This window comes from Podarcis pityusensis, assembly GCF_964106645.2.
Source record: "Podarcis pityusensis genome assembly, chromosome: 1".
NCBI classification, from domain to species: Eukaryota; Metazoa; Chordata; class Lepidosauria; order Squamata; family Lacertidae; genus Podarcis; species Podarcis pityusensis.
The window spans coordinates 50,681,236-50,696,584 of NC_138028.1; the positions used below are offsets into that span (position 1 = coordinate 50,681,236).

Genomic DNA, 15,349 nt, shown 5'->3' on the forward strand with positions numbered 1-15,349 from the left:
GGTATCTAGAGCACATAGGGAAGGAAGCAAGGCTAGACTCCAGAAATAAATGGCAAGTTACATCAAACAGGATGTTTCCATTTTGCTCTTTGCAAAATCCCGAGTTTTCCAGACTGGCTGTGCTCTCATTGTATTTCTTCAACCGTGGGAATAGAAACACTCCTTAAACACACACTGTCTGTCTCACGTGTGCATGACCCCTGGCCTACAAGGTGTAATGGCTGTGGACGTACAAACCACGCATACTTTACTCTGCATTCGGCCTCTTTTGCACACAGCTGCCACATGTGCATTCTATTAGGCAAGAAGAACAAACACCATCCCTACCAGTAAATCCATCATTTGTCTTAAGGTTCAGATCTTCCACCCCAGGTCTGCACATGGGGCTCCTTTTGCAATCAGTACTTTGGACTAGGTACTCACGGTTAAGATCCGTCTAAACTTAGGCTCCCTATTCATTTTGTACTCTTTGCCCATCTCTACTTTTTAATTCAGCGCAAATGGCTGTGAAGTGTGTGTCCAGCCAGCTTCCTAAAATCCTTCTGCTAGGATATCAAGTGTTGCAGGCAACTCCCTTCAGGAAACAGAACCCTTAAAGCAGGGGTGGGAAAAGCTTTTCAGCTTGAGGGCCACATACCCTCATAAACTGTCTTCTGGGGGCCACATACCAATGATTGGTGGAACCAGAGGCCAAAGTAGATGAAGTAATTGAGTTGTAACCTTCTGCACACTTAAATTGGAAGTAAGCCAAAGTGGGACTTATTTAAGGTTACTTTTAAGCTCTCAATATCATGTAGGTTAGCCACACCCTACCCTTTTCTAACAGTTATATTGCATGCTGTTTTCTAATAAAGAACCTATTGAAGCTACTGCTACTACTGGGAAAATATGAACGGTTGTGTCCTATATATAAGAGCTCCAGCTTCATTTGTCTGCCTTATTCAGTTCATGGCAACCAGCGCCTGTCCAATAAAATTTGCTGCCTGAGGCAAAGAACCAAATGGTGTCCCAAGTAGAAAACCCGACTGGACTAGTCTTTGGATTTTACTTCAGTAATGGCAACAGGACAGGGTCCTCTACCATGTCTGAGGACAGCAGGCTAGCTCAGAAGATGCAGGACAGCTTGAGTGGTACACAAACATCTTGCTGCTGCTCCCTACCACCCAGCATCCACTGCCTCAGTCTGCCTAATAGCAGGACCAGGCCTGGTGGCAACTTGCATCCTGCTAGTGAAGACTACCCACCTTCAGTGGAAGGCAGAAAGGGATTCATTAGTCAATCCCAAGGTTGCCTTTTCCCAGTGTTGCTGCCATTCCAGATTTTATCAATGGTAAGACTGGGAAGATGCATGTTTGAGGACACTCACAATCTACTTAGGTGATGACACAATGTCTGGATGGGCCAACTGTCCCCCTCACCAAAGGTTTACAAACCACTAACTTAACTTGACAGGTTCCCTATCATTTTGAATGGGGCTGCTCCCATTACAACCATCACATTCTATCTCCTTACCTTTGAACAATCTCTTTAGTGGGTAAACAGACTGGATGTATATAGTTGCTGAACTCAACGGGCTTCTTCAGTAGTAACAGTGCAATGTCCCGGTCTAGATTCTCCTTCCAATTGTACTTGGGGTGAATGATGACTTTCTCTATCAACATAATTTTCTCCATAGTCCTCTCATAGCTGAAACATTTCCCAAAAAAAGAGAGAGAAGCAATTGACATATTTAAATACTGTCATCAGGATGCCTTCAACTTGACTACAGTTTACAATAAGCCCAAGCCAAGTAGATGGTGAAATAGGACTTCTGGAGGCTCCTTAATTGTGGCAAGGGGAAAAAAATACAGGTTGTATGTTCAGGTAATGTGTCTCCATGGGAACTAATTGCTAGGGAATTACTTTTTGATACAGGAACACTCTGGGATGTACTGGATAGGCATGAAAGATCATAGAAGTGGGGGCATAAGCATAACCCCCTCCCCTAAGTAAGAATGATGTAATCTAGGTCTGTGTTTTTTTCTGGGCAAGGGAACGAAGGAGACTACAGTTTTCAGTCAGAAAGAGCTGACTTTATGGGCTATTCAAGTTCAGAGAAATTGCCTTCATTAGAGTTGCCTCTCTCTGGAGGTCAGGCAATCAAACTGGCTTTCTGTTAGTGTGTTTACCCTAAATCTATGCTCAACCTGTATATTTGTCAATAAACTTTAAAAATGCCATAACCTTCCAGAGACCTCCATACAAAGGAAACCAAAGCTGGGTAAATGCTAAGCCCCTGGGACTTCTGACCATTTGGCATAGTGGGGCAAGCCTAAGAATGATATTTAAAATGTGCATACTTTGAATTTAGTGTGTGGATGCATGACACCTTGGATCCTGGAAGATTTCCCTTGACACCAAGAAGCATGGTTAGTGTTCTGCAGGCCCAGAATCAATTCTGACTAAATGACAGGAAGAACTTTCTGATGGCAAGAGCTGTTTGGCAGTGGAACAGACTCCCACAAGAGGTGGTGGACTGTCTTTCCCTGGAGGTTCTTAAGCAGAGGTTGGATGGCCATCTCCTCATGGATGCTGAGATTCCTGCATTGCAGAGGGTTGAACTAGATGACCCTCAAGGTCCCTTCCAACTCTACAATTCTAGGATTTTTGTCTGCGTCCCCAAATGGTTTCCCTTTTCCCATATAGAAAAGAGGCATTTATATAGAGCTCTTATGGCCTATGGTCAGTATGTAATTTGAAAGATTTATAATTTCCTTTCCAATCTCTTACACCTTCCGGTCGTGTTTGCCAATCCGTACAATGATGTCGTCTTTAGTGAAATTCTTATCCCAAGGTGGGTAGAAGATGCAGTGGGCAGCAGTTAGGATCCAGCGATTACTGATGAGACTGGCTCCACATAGCAGCTCCTGAGGGCTCTTCCTGAACAGCATCACTTGCCTAGAACAAAATAGGCAGGGAAAGAGAGGCAAGGCTCAGGGTCTTAGCCGAAATAGCACATGACCAGAGCACAGCCTGCAGAGAACAAAACAGACTAGCATCTTTCTACTGACAGGCCATTGTTGTGCTTCAAAGGAAGAATGAGGCAGAAACACAAATTGCAAAAGTCTCTTCCTGGAGTTGCTAGTGCCATTTACGGAGTTCTGAAAGGTCACCCGTCCATGCAAAAGAGTAGACAGGCATGGGAAAGGAACATAAGCAAACCTCAGTTATAATGCTTACCACGGGGAACTGCCTTTTTCAGCATCGGATCCCTTCACAATTCGGCCTGCCAGATAGGAGTCCAGCAGCTCCTGCTCAGTCTTATCAGATACGTGCAGCTTCTCAAACAGAGGACGGGAACCACAGTCTGGAAATACAGATCCATCCTTCTGTAACTACCCAGTTCTCAAATATGAACATATCTTTCATAAGCTAGCATTTCTGCTACAAGAAAATAATAATTGGTGGTGACTAAGACATCGACCCGGAGCTGGAATTTTATCTCATCTTGTTGGAAAGGTGAATAATGGGAGTTGATTTGGAGCATAGGTTCAGTCCTGGACAGTCTATATAAAATGCTGTTTTTATTCCTTTCAAAAGGTTTACATGAGTGCCAGCTAGATTATCGGACTTATGCTATTCCACCCTTAAGTTAAGGGATGCTAAACTCTGGCTGGATAGGACCATGTCTGAATGGATGGGGAGAGCATCCTCTTGTAGCCCACCTCCTGAACGTTCTGGGGGATCTTCTGGTTAGATGCTTCTGTTATAGCTCTGATCTCGCTGGGGAATGGACAGGGTCATCAACAGTATCACCCCTAAGTGCCCACTCTGGCACTGCGGAGCCTGAAACACACTTGGTTCTCCAGTGAGCTTTGGACAACGAAACAGGTCATGTGACTGCAACAGTACAAGTGGCATCTTGCACCAAGGCGAACCAAGTACAGGTCAGAGCATGTGACACCATTGTGTCCTTGGGTAGCCATCTGGCAGAGGTGTTTTTTGGTGTGTTTTTTTGAGCTAGTGAATGTTGGCTGCTATTAGTTAGTTAGTTAGTTAGTTAGTTAGTTAGTTAGTTAGTATACCGTCCTTCGTTCACAATATAAAAATACAAAATGAGAACACAACATAATAAAACAAACAAACCAGTAAGTCCCCTCCCACAAAAACACTTAAAAGGATATAGGATGTTAATCAGCCATAGGCCTGGTTGAAAAGGAATGTTTTCGCCTGGCATCTAAAGGTGTACAAGGAAGGCTGTGAGTGCTTGGAAAGTTTCTGATCAATTAAAAAGGTGCCACTGATTATATGAGGGGGGATATATTCCTAATACCCCCTCCTACACACTGTGGTTAGCAGCCACTGTCTGAAAAGAGACATTTCCCTCCCCCCATTCACTCAGGAGGAATTGCCTCTTCAAAAATGATAGTCTGCTTCTTGCTTCAGCAGAACCGGGTTGAGCCATTCTCAGGCAGTGTGTGCTTGAGAAGCAGCTGGCACTGAATTGACATCAGGTTCTTTCATCAGACGGCATCTCCCTCACCGAGGCAAGTCAGGGCCACAGGAGAAATGGGATTTCATCAGGTCCAACCCATGCCATAATTTTCCAAAAATGAGATAAACAAGAACATTCACACCAAGTAGGAAAAAATTAGCCTGAGGAGAGTTTGGAGAGCTAACCGCTAATGGCTGCTTCAATGAAGGCAGGAAAGCAAACTGGATTCTAGAAGACCCTGCTTGCTTTTCTGCCTTTGACCACAAGGTGGAGCCAGTAACCACAATCAGCAAGAAGAGAAACCATTCCAGCCCCTGTCCCAATACAGTATTAAAAAAGGGTCCTATTATTCAGCAATGTGTTGTACGAAGAAGTTGTGGCTTAATTAATTGTTATTTTTCTTCCTTTTGACTTTATCTTGGCCCTCTCACCTGCTTCGCCTTGACCAAACGTCTTAGGATCAAAGAAGGTTTTGTGTTCTTGGACAGTAGTCCGGCCTGCTCTTTGCTCATCCTCATAATCGAAATCATCCACAAAACTTTCTGAAAGAGAAGACCAGGGCGGAGAAGAACTTAATTCACAGAAGAGTCAGTCTCCTCATTCCTGCTAAATCTACTTTCTACAATGGCCAGATACAAGCAGGGGCAGGGGGCAATCTTCAGGATACTTCTGCACTTTCAAAAGTTATGTGTGTGGGGGGGGGGGTGTTCAGCAGGTGTTGCCTTTATGGCCATCTCTTTTTCTACAACAGGGGTAGGCAGAAGAAAGATTGGGATCTGTGGGGAGGTCTTGGGGTGATTCGCAATCTCACTCCCATAAGCAATAACTTAAGCTTCCCATGCCATGTTTTAAAAGGATGAAAAAGAGTGATTGGGCGAAAACCCAGAGCAGGTTTGTGGTTCTGTTTACTGATCACAACTTCCTGGGCTCAGCATGCGTTCTTAGCATATGTCTGCCTGGCTGGGACATTATTTTGCACTTGGCTCTGGCTGGTGGACCTCAGGGTTCAAACCAACCAACCAACCAACCAACCAACCAACAAACAAACACACTCATGCACTGGTAGATCCTGCAAGCCTGCAATCTGCCCATCGCAGCTCTACATAACCATTAAAAGGCACAAGAGCCCTGCCTTCTGTTCTTCGTGGCCACCCTATCTACTTCCTACCTGCAGGCCACCAGAGAAAGCAATTAAGTTAGTGGAAGCCCATCAAATCCATGTGAAGCTTTCAACACATGCACACCAATACCGACATGCATACATGACTCCCAGCATGCATCTGGCTCTCCCACATAAACCATCCTCCCGTCTCATCTTAAGAAACTCCTCTTTACCACAAAAAGCAAAGGCACGTCTCTTGCATGCTCCTTACCGCAGTAGTTCAAGTCACAATAGTCAAAGGTCACGTTAGGATGGTTGATGTAGCACCAGACGCCTTCGTCGTCCTCATCAGGGTTGCGGCAATAATTCTGCACCAGGTTAGGGTTGCCATGGAAGGGTTTCCCGTGGCTCATCGCTCTCGCTTGTTCAGAGGCCCATGGTAAGCACTGGGCCCCGGAAAGAGTGACGGAGAGGGTCCCCGTATACTGCAGCCCCTTGTTCGGCACACAAGGCCCTTGCTTCTTCTGCTCTTGCCCTGGGGTCCTTGGGGAAATTGGAACTGAGGTCCGGTTCTCACCTGAAAAAAGAGGAGCAAGGGAATCATGACCATCGTTTTGTTTAAGAAGTTCTCCTTCACCGTATCTATATTGGTTTTAGAAGGGAAGCTGTATGATGAATTTCATGAAATAGAGGAGGTTTAATCACATTATTTAAATTTTAAAATACGTAAATGAAAATAAGGTTAGAAGGATTTGCTGGAAATACGATTTGAACTAGAATACAAAATTGGGAGGTGAGAGGAGGTCATGGAAATAAGTAAAGGGAAAAGGCTATGTAAAGGTTAAATCTGTTTTTGTTTTATTTTAACTTAATGCATTTTTATATTTTTTGTTAAGACTTCTTTTTTATTCTATTTTATTGTTCACTTTATCTTTTTATTTTTCGCTTTGTTAAAGTTTTCTTTGTACTTTGTATGGTTTTTCTTTCTCTTTTTTGTAACTTTAAATTTGGAATAAATATCATAAAATAAAATAAAAATAGAAGGGAAGCTGTGCATATATGCCTGGAATTGAAAGGAGGGATCTAATCAAACTCTACTTCAGACATCTTTGGGCAGCCCTGTTTAGGGAAGTTTTTAATGTTTGGTGTTTTCTCGTGTTGGGAGCCGCCCAGAGTGGCTGGGTGTCAGGGACTGTGCTGAGGAGGGCTGCACTGAGGAGAAATGGTGGGAGCCTCCCCCTCCCCCTGCTCCTGAGGAGCAGGAGGACGGTATAGATTTGGAACAGTGGTTTGCAGAGGGACATAGTTCAGAAGGCAAAAACTGGGAAATACTGGATGAGAAACAGCTAGAAGAAACACTGGAAGAGTGAGAGTTAACAGACTCCCTTTCACTGGAAAGCGTCCATCCACTCAGCCCCAGGTCAAGGAGAGCAGATAAGGTGGCTGCTCAGAAAGCACAGTGGTTGCGAGATCAGGTTGCAAGATGCGGAAGTGACGTGGGTGACTGGGGGGAAGTGGGTAGAACCCTTAATTGGGAGCACCTTCATTCCTGGAAATGGATTCTTTTGTTCTCTCACTGTGATCATTAAAGATTATAACTGGTGAGAGACTCCTTTCGCTTTGTTCCGCTTATCTACTGCCAAAGGGGAGAGGAGCGTGGAAACTGAGCCCCTAAAGCCTGACACTGGGGAAACCCAGCCAGATGGGCGGAGTATAAATAATATATTATTATTATTATACCTGGAGCATCAGCACTGAGACTCACCACACACAGGTACAGCACACTCTTCTGCGCGCACGACTGGGTTTCGGGTGTAGCACCAGGGACCCCTTGTGTTGTTGTTTGGATTCCTACAGTAGTTTTCAGTGAGGTTGGCACCTGGATGGCTTGTCGTGTTGAAGCTAAAAGAAAGCACGATACATTAGAGCGATACAGGGAAACAGAAAATCCCTCCTCTTATAGTTGGGCTTGCAGTAAGGGAACTCTGGATCTTGCGCCCAAAAGGACTGCACTGCAGTTTATGGCATGTTCTACATGAAAAGCACTCCCTCGGAAGAAGAAAAAGAGGTGAAGGCCAGACACAGATCGTCACGTACAGCAATCACATGTCTGCATTTCACTGTGCACGTACATCAAGAACAGCTATGACTGGCTATGGCTTCCCGCCCAGCATGTGCACACCGCATGTTCATGTACACCAAAATGCACATATGCGTGTGCACAGATTTCAGATTCCACCCCCCCTTCCCCTGATGCAATTGGCTGGGCATGTCCTCCATTGGCTATCTTGCAGCTCGCGGCTATTGGGAAGGGCCGCTCTGCTTATCTGAAGACATTCAAGCTTTTACTCAATTGTCCCTGTCGTCCGCATTGTTTTCATTCCCCTCCAACCACATTGCTTACAATTCCCCCTTCCAAGGATAACTGAGGATAACACTTCATGCGTTTGATGACGTGGATGCTAGTCCTTGAAAGTTTTGTTTACATGGTTAACTCAGTGATTCTCAAAGGTTTCGTCTCCTTTCCTCAATAATTTATCTTCCCAGGAACTGCCATAGAAATCCTACATATTTCAAAGGGCTTTTTTGGGGGGGGGGGGAGGTTTCACATTTATTGTCATACTACTCGCGCCTGCAGATCCCCTTTTCCCCTAGAGCACACCAATATTCCCCTGTACAATATTCCCTTGCGCTTTGTGCTTCCAATTAAAACCCAAGATGCACAAGATTCAATGGGCAGGCGACTGGATTTTTATTCTCTGCTCAGTCTCTCCATCCAATGTTGCGTGAAGGCAAGTGGAAGTCAGGCTTGAGTTGCCTCCAGTTCAGAGGGTAGCCCTGCAAGCAAAGGGTGGCACAGAAATGTTTGGTTTTTTTTTCAAACAAGCAAGCAAGCAAACTTACTCAGGCTTGTGAGGAAATTTGCTTGACCAGTATTGGCATTCAATTCCTGACTTGGTGAACGAAATGGATCCCCTATAATTCTGCCCCGCATCTTTGACACAGTCACCTGTTGGAATGAAAAAATACAGGATGCAGTGAAATGGAACAGCTAGCAGCATATTCAGAGAGTCAAGCCATCTCAGTGGCTTGGATGTAGGCTGATACACATAACAAGTGCTAGTTCAGAGGTGCTTCTCTGTCCCCTGGTTTAGCTACACTTGATTGCTCTACACTTCAGAAGGGGCAGCTGAATCTGGGAACTGACTCCATTGAAAAGCATTGTGTTTAAAGGGTCAGTAGAAAGAACACACAGAGAAAACGATGTGCTTGAAAATACATGTTCTATCAGTGGTGAGAGTTTGGGATAGACCATTCACATAGGCAATCGTTCATTGATCAAGACACATTTGGCACCCAATCCAAACACAGGCCTTTATTTATATTATTGTATTTATATCTGTTTATATATTTTTAGGTCACCTTTCAGGGTGCAACTCCTTCTGAAGATTATATGAACATGGAAAACCATTGAACTATGTTCAATATACAACATTTACTCCTATGCTGCCCTTGGTGCTGAAAAGAAAATGGAGAAAGTGCTGGGCAATTTTTATTTTGTTTACATTTCTCTATTTCATATGGGGAGGAGGGCTGGATCCATGCTATACTCTGGAACAGCTAAGATGCCCCACAGACTTAGAAGGACCCCAACTAACTTCTTAGGCCAGCGCAAGGATTTCCATGTGCACAGTGGAGCATCCCCTCTTCTCCTTTCCCCATCCTCCTCAAATCCCCCTCCCTCCCCAAATTGCTCTGGAAGGATGGGGGAAACCCCAGAACGGGTTCAGGAGTGGGGTGGAGAATGGAGAGGAAGGGAAAGCTATGTTGAATGAACAGGAATCCTTGTACTGGTGAAATTTGTTAGATATTCCTGCAATGGGTTTGTTACAGACTATAATAATGTTACGCATTTATTATATTTGCTAATTGGTTTTCTTAACAGATAACCCAAAGTGATATTTGGGCACATCACACATTGCAGGAGACAAATGTGTTTTTGTTTTTAGAGATACGCACGTGCAGCAAGGAACCAGGCTCTGGCTCCATATCTTTTAAATTACATTTGAGAATTTCAAAACCCATCCTGTCTCTCTCACAAGTTACAGTATTGTTAGTGTCTACATTAGGCAGCAGGTCTCCCCCATGCCCTGCTCTGCCACCAACTGCCCTGTGGGCAAGAATCCTGATGACTTGTTCTATCTTCATATTGTTTATTGTGAAATTATGAGTGTAGTTCAATGTTGCTTTAAGACACCTTGCAAGGATTTGTATCCTGAAAGCGGGGGGTGCAAGTAGCTGCAATGCATATAATAAATGGTATATAAATCACGCACATCTGCTAAAATGTTGTTTGCAGCAGTGTCCCTCTGCAAGTTTAGGAAAGAGAGAGGGACTCTCCTGAGAGGAATGCTTCTCAGTGATCTTGCCTTATTTAGAATTTGCCTCCAGTCTCTTCAGAGAAAGCAGATTCCTTGCACTCACCACCGCCAGGGCATCACAGATTCACTGTTAAGCTGCTTACCTTTCAGGCACTCATCGAGAGCTGCTCTGGGCTGCTTCTGAGACTTACATACTGGGGAGAGAATAATACAATTCAGCTTAAAGGGATCTTCAGCTCGTAAGAACAGCTCTGCTGCATCAGACCCGCCAAGACCCACCTAGTCCAGCATTTGGTCCTCAACAGGATGGACCAGGGGAAGCTTGCAAGGGGGACTGAATGCAACAGCCCTCTCTGCACTTGTGATTTCCAGCAACTGGTACTCAGAGGCATGCTGCCTCTCTGATACTGAGAGCAGCACACAGCCATTGGGAGATAGGAAAGCAACTCTCATTTTCTGACTCCAAAAGCCCCCAAGGGGTGAAATCCAACTATGCCTGTCTGCCAGTGTAATTGACTTCCCATTTGTGCAGCAGGAGATCTCCTTCCTCTCTTCTCCACTCCCAATCCCACAAATCTGCTGTGGAGGATTAGGAGACCACCCACAGCAGATTTATGGGGGCTTCAGGGGGAAAGAGAAGCAAAAATTCCTATTGCACAGATGTCACGTGACACTGGATTTCACCCAAACATTGGGCAAGGATGAATTAGGGAGAAGTTTCTGTTTCTCCATTTTTAAAACAGATGAACGGTCCAGCCTTGCCAGTAAGAAACCTTTGGCAGCTGCCATCAGTGCCATCTTAATGAATATGATGTGTTGCTTAGGGATAGGCAAATAGCAAGGGAGAGAGCGCTAGTGAAAGGATCAATCCTATACAGAAAGAAGGATCTAGCCAATGGGTGGGAGGACATTGGTAGCAGCAGTAGATGCAAGTTGACCAAGTCCAGCTGACTAAGAACTAAACATGAATGGATGAAGAGCAGCAACATGAAAAACTTTGAAGCTTGGTGTGCTGATAGTAGTTACTGAAGGGACAGGAAGAGAGAGGAAACTGGAGGACACGGCTGGAGGAAATAAGTTGACACAACTGTGAGGAAAGTGTGTGTGTGTGTGTGTGTGTGTGTGTGTGTGTGTGTGTTATGGCCAAAGTAGCCCTTAATAGTTGGGTCAATTTAAATGGTATGACTGGATTAGTTTGTGCAATTGGACTTCCACAGCAAGAGCTCCAAGGTCAAATATGGTAACAGAAGAAGGAAGAATTAAGATATGCTACTATTATGCTTGCACCTTTATCATCCTATGCATGTTTATTTGGAGATGTTCTGCAGATTTCAAAGGATTTAACTCCAAATAAGTATTTGCAGGGACTGCTGCTCGGGGATATGCAAGGCTAATACTGGCCATTGATGTAGAGACATAATTCTCCAGAGCCTGTGAAAGCCAGATCTTGGAATAAGGTTCAGTGGTAAATAATATTCAAATAGCAAGGGTATTTGACAGAAGCTTTAGACATGCATACCTGAGTATTGTGCCCAGAATATATCCTGCAAAACAAAAGTGCTCACTTAGAAAGAAATACCCAAGAATGAGTAAGTCAACTGATGCAGTTCTACAGTACTGCTGATGCTATAAAGGTCTTACCCTGTAAGCTGTCAGGATGAGACACCACTCTGAGTTCTTTGGAGGCAGCATGAGATATGATTGTCATGACTCAGCAAGAGAGAGGACACATCTGATTTTGCTTCTGCCATCAAATTAAATCTATTGCAATTATGAGATGCATATAGCTCAAGGGTAACTACTGCATGAATTAAACAAGCCCTCAGCCAGCCTTCCATATGTTGTTAGACTCCAGTTCCCATCAGCCTCAGCTAGTGTGGCCAGTGGACAAGCGATGATGGGCGTAGTAGTCCAACAACATCCACCCATTTTAGAAGTACAAATTTAGATCTTTGACATGGCTAGCCAGTATATTTTAATATAACAACCTTTAAGGTTTGGCTGAATAGGGTGGTGGCATCTGCACCGGGCCTTTCCCCACTTACATCCTACAGCAGGCTTCCTCAACCTCGGCCCTCCAGATGTTTTTGGCATACAACTCCCATGATCCCTAGCTAGCAAGACCAGTGGTCAGGGAAGATGGGAATTGTAGTCTCAAAACATCTGGAGTGCCAAGGTTGAGGAAGCCTGTCCTATAGTATCACCCAGTTTTTAGGAACAAGGGGAAGTCTTATGATAATGTCCTGTCAACTATATTGCTTAATGGATCATTATTTACAGAAACCGTTCCTGTTGTCTATAGCATATATAAAAACATGTATGGGGATAAACACTTTCCCTGGTTATTGGGCTTCCAGTGGAGGTCATTTCTCATCTGTTCTTCTAAGAGAAGAGATGCTACCAGACAACGGACTCCTTTTGAATGACTGGTCAAAGATACGACACATTATGTAAAGGGACTGGTTTCTATATTATACAAATTTATTATTAATGCCTCATTTGGGGCCCAGAGTCAAAAATCATGATGGGAATTTAATTGTGACATACATCTGAGAAATGTAGTGGTGTAGAAGAGCTGGAAAAAATGTCACATCTGGCTACCAATGCGCCCCTTTGATTTCAGATAGTACATGGGTAGATGAGTCTAAAAAGCCCAGGACACAATTTTTTCACAGTTCTCTAGCAGCTATGGTGGCTAATTTACCAGAAGTAACGTATTTAGTGTTAACTCTGGAAGTGTATACTCGATTCTGACCAAACTAAGCCTCCTAGATTTATTTTTATAAATCTTTATTATTTGTAAAGGGTATCTTTATTTAAACAATTTATTATCCCTTTAGAGCTCCACTGGGTCTTTGTACTTTGTCCTTCCAAGCTGTGATGCATTATGGTTTAAATCCTTATTATTTGTTTCTTTTCTTTTTGCTATGTTTGCACTTTTTGTTGTTATTAAATTAATACATTTTTTATAAAATAAAATTACAACATCTGGAAGGAGACTGGGGAATTAAAGAAGAAATCCACTGTGCAATCCTCACAGTGGTTGCTGGGCCCTTGAATATGTGACTTAACAGGCCTTGTTCTGCAGGAAGGAAAGTGGAATGATACCTACTGTTTGGGCATTAGACTCAATGGCTTCACGGGCTTCTTCATAGCTGCACACTTCCTCCAGGCACTCCCGTTCTAGATTGCCTTTGCGCACCTCTTCTAGGTATCCTTTGTTGGCTCGCCTTGAGCGCTTCAGCAAAGAGAGTGCTTGCTTCTGATCGAGAAAGACTAGCAAGAGCAGAACACCCATCAGTCAGTCCTTAGTGTGGAGGCTTATTCACTGGGGTATTGTAATTCTGAAGGACCATTGAGTGGGAAGGACCCTACAGCCAGCCCTCTCCTCCAAGACATGATTAACCACCACAACACAAACACAGACAGATCAGATGACACAGTCTGGACATCAGTGGTCCAGAACCAGAACTGGGCACCTGCAGAAAGCTGCTACAAAGAAAATTTCCAGATGATTCAGCCCACGAAGGTACACCACACATGGTGGAGAAGGGCAAGCCATTGTCATGTTTTCAGTATAATGTTGCATATTTCAGGATATCAGCTCTACATTCCTACAATGCTCTCCCCTTTGTAGGCTCCAGCTGCCTGATTACAGATGTAATGCATTGCCCAACCGTTGACAGTCTTGTGTTACAACAGACAAAACAGGAAGTTCTGCCAAATGCCCAGTTTTCACTTCTAGATCTCAATGGGGCTGATCCAACACTACTGTCAGTGGAACTCCATGTGTGCAGCGCTGGATACAACCCAGTGTGAATTTCTCACCTAATCTTCACCTATATGGCATTTATTTATTTCAACCATTTGCATGCCTCTTGACTGCAGTCATTTCTAAGCAGCGTGCAGGAGACCCAATACAATAGGAATAAACATGAGTTTATAAAATCAGAATTCGATAAAAAAAGACTGCTGGAATAAGAAAAAAAGTATTCACAAAGCACCAAATAGAAAATAATATTTCTAGTGTATTCTGGCCTTATGGTGGTAGAACCAAGACTCTTGTTCAGTTTAGTATCAGGGTTGTGCCCAGAACTGACCACTTCCAAATGGCAGGTCTCTTTCTGCTCTCTGGACACTTACCCTATTCCTGTTTGCACAGAAAAACATATTTACTCAGCCCTCGTTCTGTGTGCCTCTTTGCTGGCACATGTGCTGGTCTCTGTTTGCCCACCCCAGAATCTGAACCTTTGTAGTCCTCTCATTTCCCTTCTTCACATTCAGACATTAGAACTTTCAGTCTCGGTCAGGGGTGGGGAATGTCTGGCCTATGAGGCTAGATAATTAGGCCATGTTGGTCAAGCCATGCCTACCTGCCAGTCATCTGATGATACTAGCCTTTGATACTAGGTGATACTAGGTTTGAGCAGGTAAAAGGGAAGCTAGGCTGGAACAAAAGAGGCTCCTTAAGATGATTGTTCAATGTTTCCGAAGTCCTGCCAACCAGCTTCAGAAGAGCTGCACACTTGTCTTCTGAAGCACCAACAATCAGCTGTTTGCTGGGACCTCAAAGCATAGGGCATGGCTCTTTGCAAGCTCCTTTCAGAGGCCTGCATGAAGCATTGAACACCCAACAACCAGCTGATTACAGGGGGTTAAAAGCACCATGTCACCTGACATAATTGTAACATCAGCTGATTGGCAGGTATGTCCCCTACCCACCCATGAAATTTGGTCTGTGGGATGGGTAGGGGTATAAATCCCCCCTCCATCTGATTAAGGTCTTGCAATGGTTGCTGAAGGATGAGAAGACTCACAGAGCTACCCCACAACGGAAAGCGTCAAGCTATGGGGTGGGTTGGAACAGAGGCAGCCTTCTCCAATCTGGTGCCCTCCAATATTGACAGACTCCTACTCCCATCAGCCTAACAACAAGTATAGCCAACGGTGAGGCATGATGGGAACTGTAGTCCAGCAAGATCTGAATGGTATCAGGTTAGGAAAAGGTGAGACAGGGTTTCTGACCAGGTCTCCTCTATTGGAGAGAGAAACAACAGGCTGCCCTGTGGCAGCTTGAAGGCCAACAATTTGGCAGAAGCTTTCATGGACTAGAGTCCACTGTGTCATTTTTTAAGATGCCACAAGACTCTGTTGCTTTGGCTGCTGCAATAGACTAATACAACTGCTCCTCAGGAAGCTGCCATTGCAGGCAGAAGGCTGTATCCAATGCAAACCACTAAAATTGATGGACGTGAGCAACATAAGACAATTCTTTTCAATGCATTACTTGATGTATATTGCTTAGTTGGATACAACTCACATTGAGAGCACACCCTGCTTCTGAGGTGGTTAAACTGCATACACATGCCCCTCCTCAAAAAGGTACTTGAG

General features: G+C 44.2%; 1 protein-coding gene across 1 annotated transcript in view; it reads right to left on the reverse strand.

Annotated features, from left to right (window-relative positions):
• Positions 1–15,349, reverse strand: part of LOC308463449 (uncharacterized protein) — a 34,942-nt gene that overhangs the window by 4,057 nt on the left and 15,536 nt on the right. Inside the window, exons 8-17 of the mRNA XM_080981856.1 lie at positions 13,071–13,234; positions 11,478–11,502; positions 10,102–10,152; positions 8,481–8,586; positions 7,342–7,478; positions 5,848–6,153; positions 4,906–5,016; positions 3,220–3,346; positions 2,770–2,937; positions 1,513–1,686 (exon numbers count right to left, since the gene is read on the reverse strand). Coding sequence (XP_080837982.1) covers positions 1,513–1,686; positions 2,770–2,937; positions 3,220–3,346; positions 4,906–5,016; positions 5,848–6,153; positions 7,342–7,478; positions 8,481–8,586; positions 10,102–10,152; positions 11,478–11,502; positions 13,071–13,234 — 1,369 coding nt within the window. The remainder of the gene's footprint in view (positions 1–1,512; positions 1,687–2,769; positions 2,938–3,219; positions 3,347–4,905; positions 5,017–5,847; positions 6,154–7,341; positions 7,479–8,480; positions 8,587–10,101; positions 10,153–11,477; positions 11,503–13,070; positions 13,235–15,349) is intronic.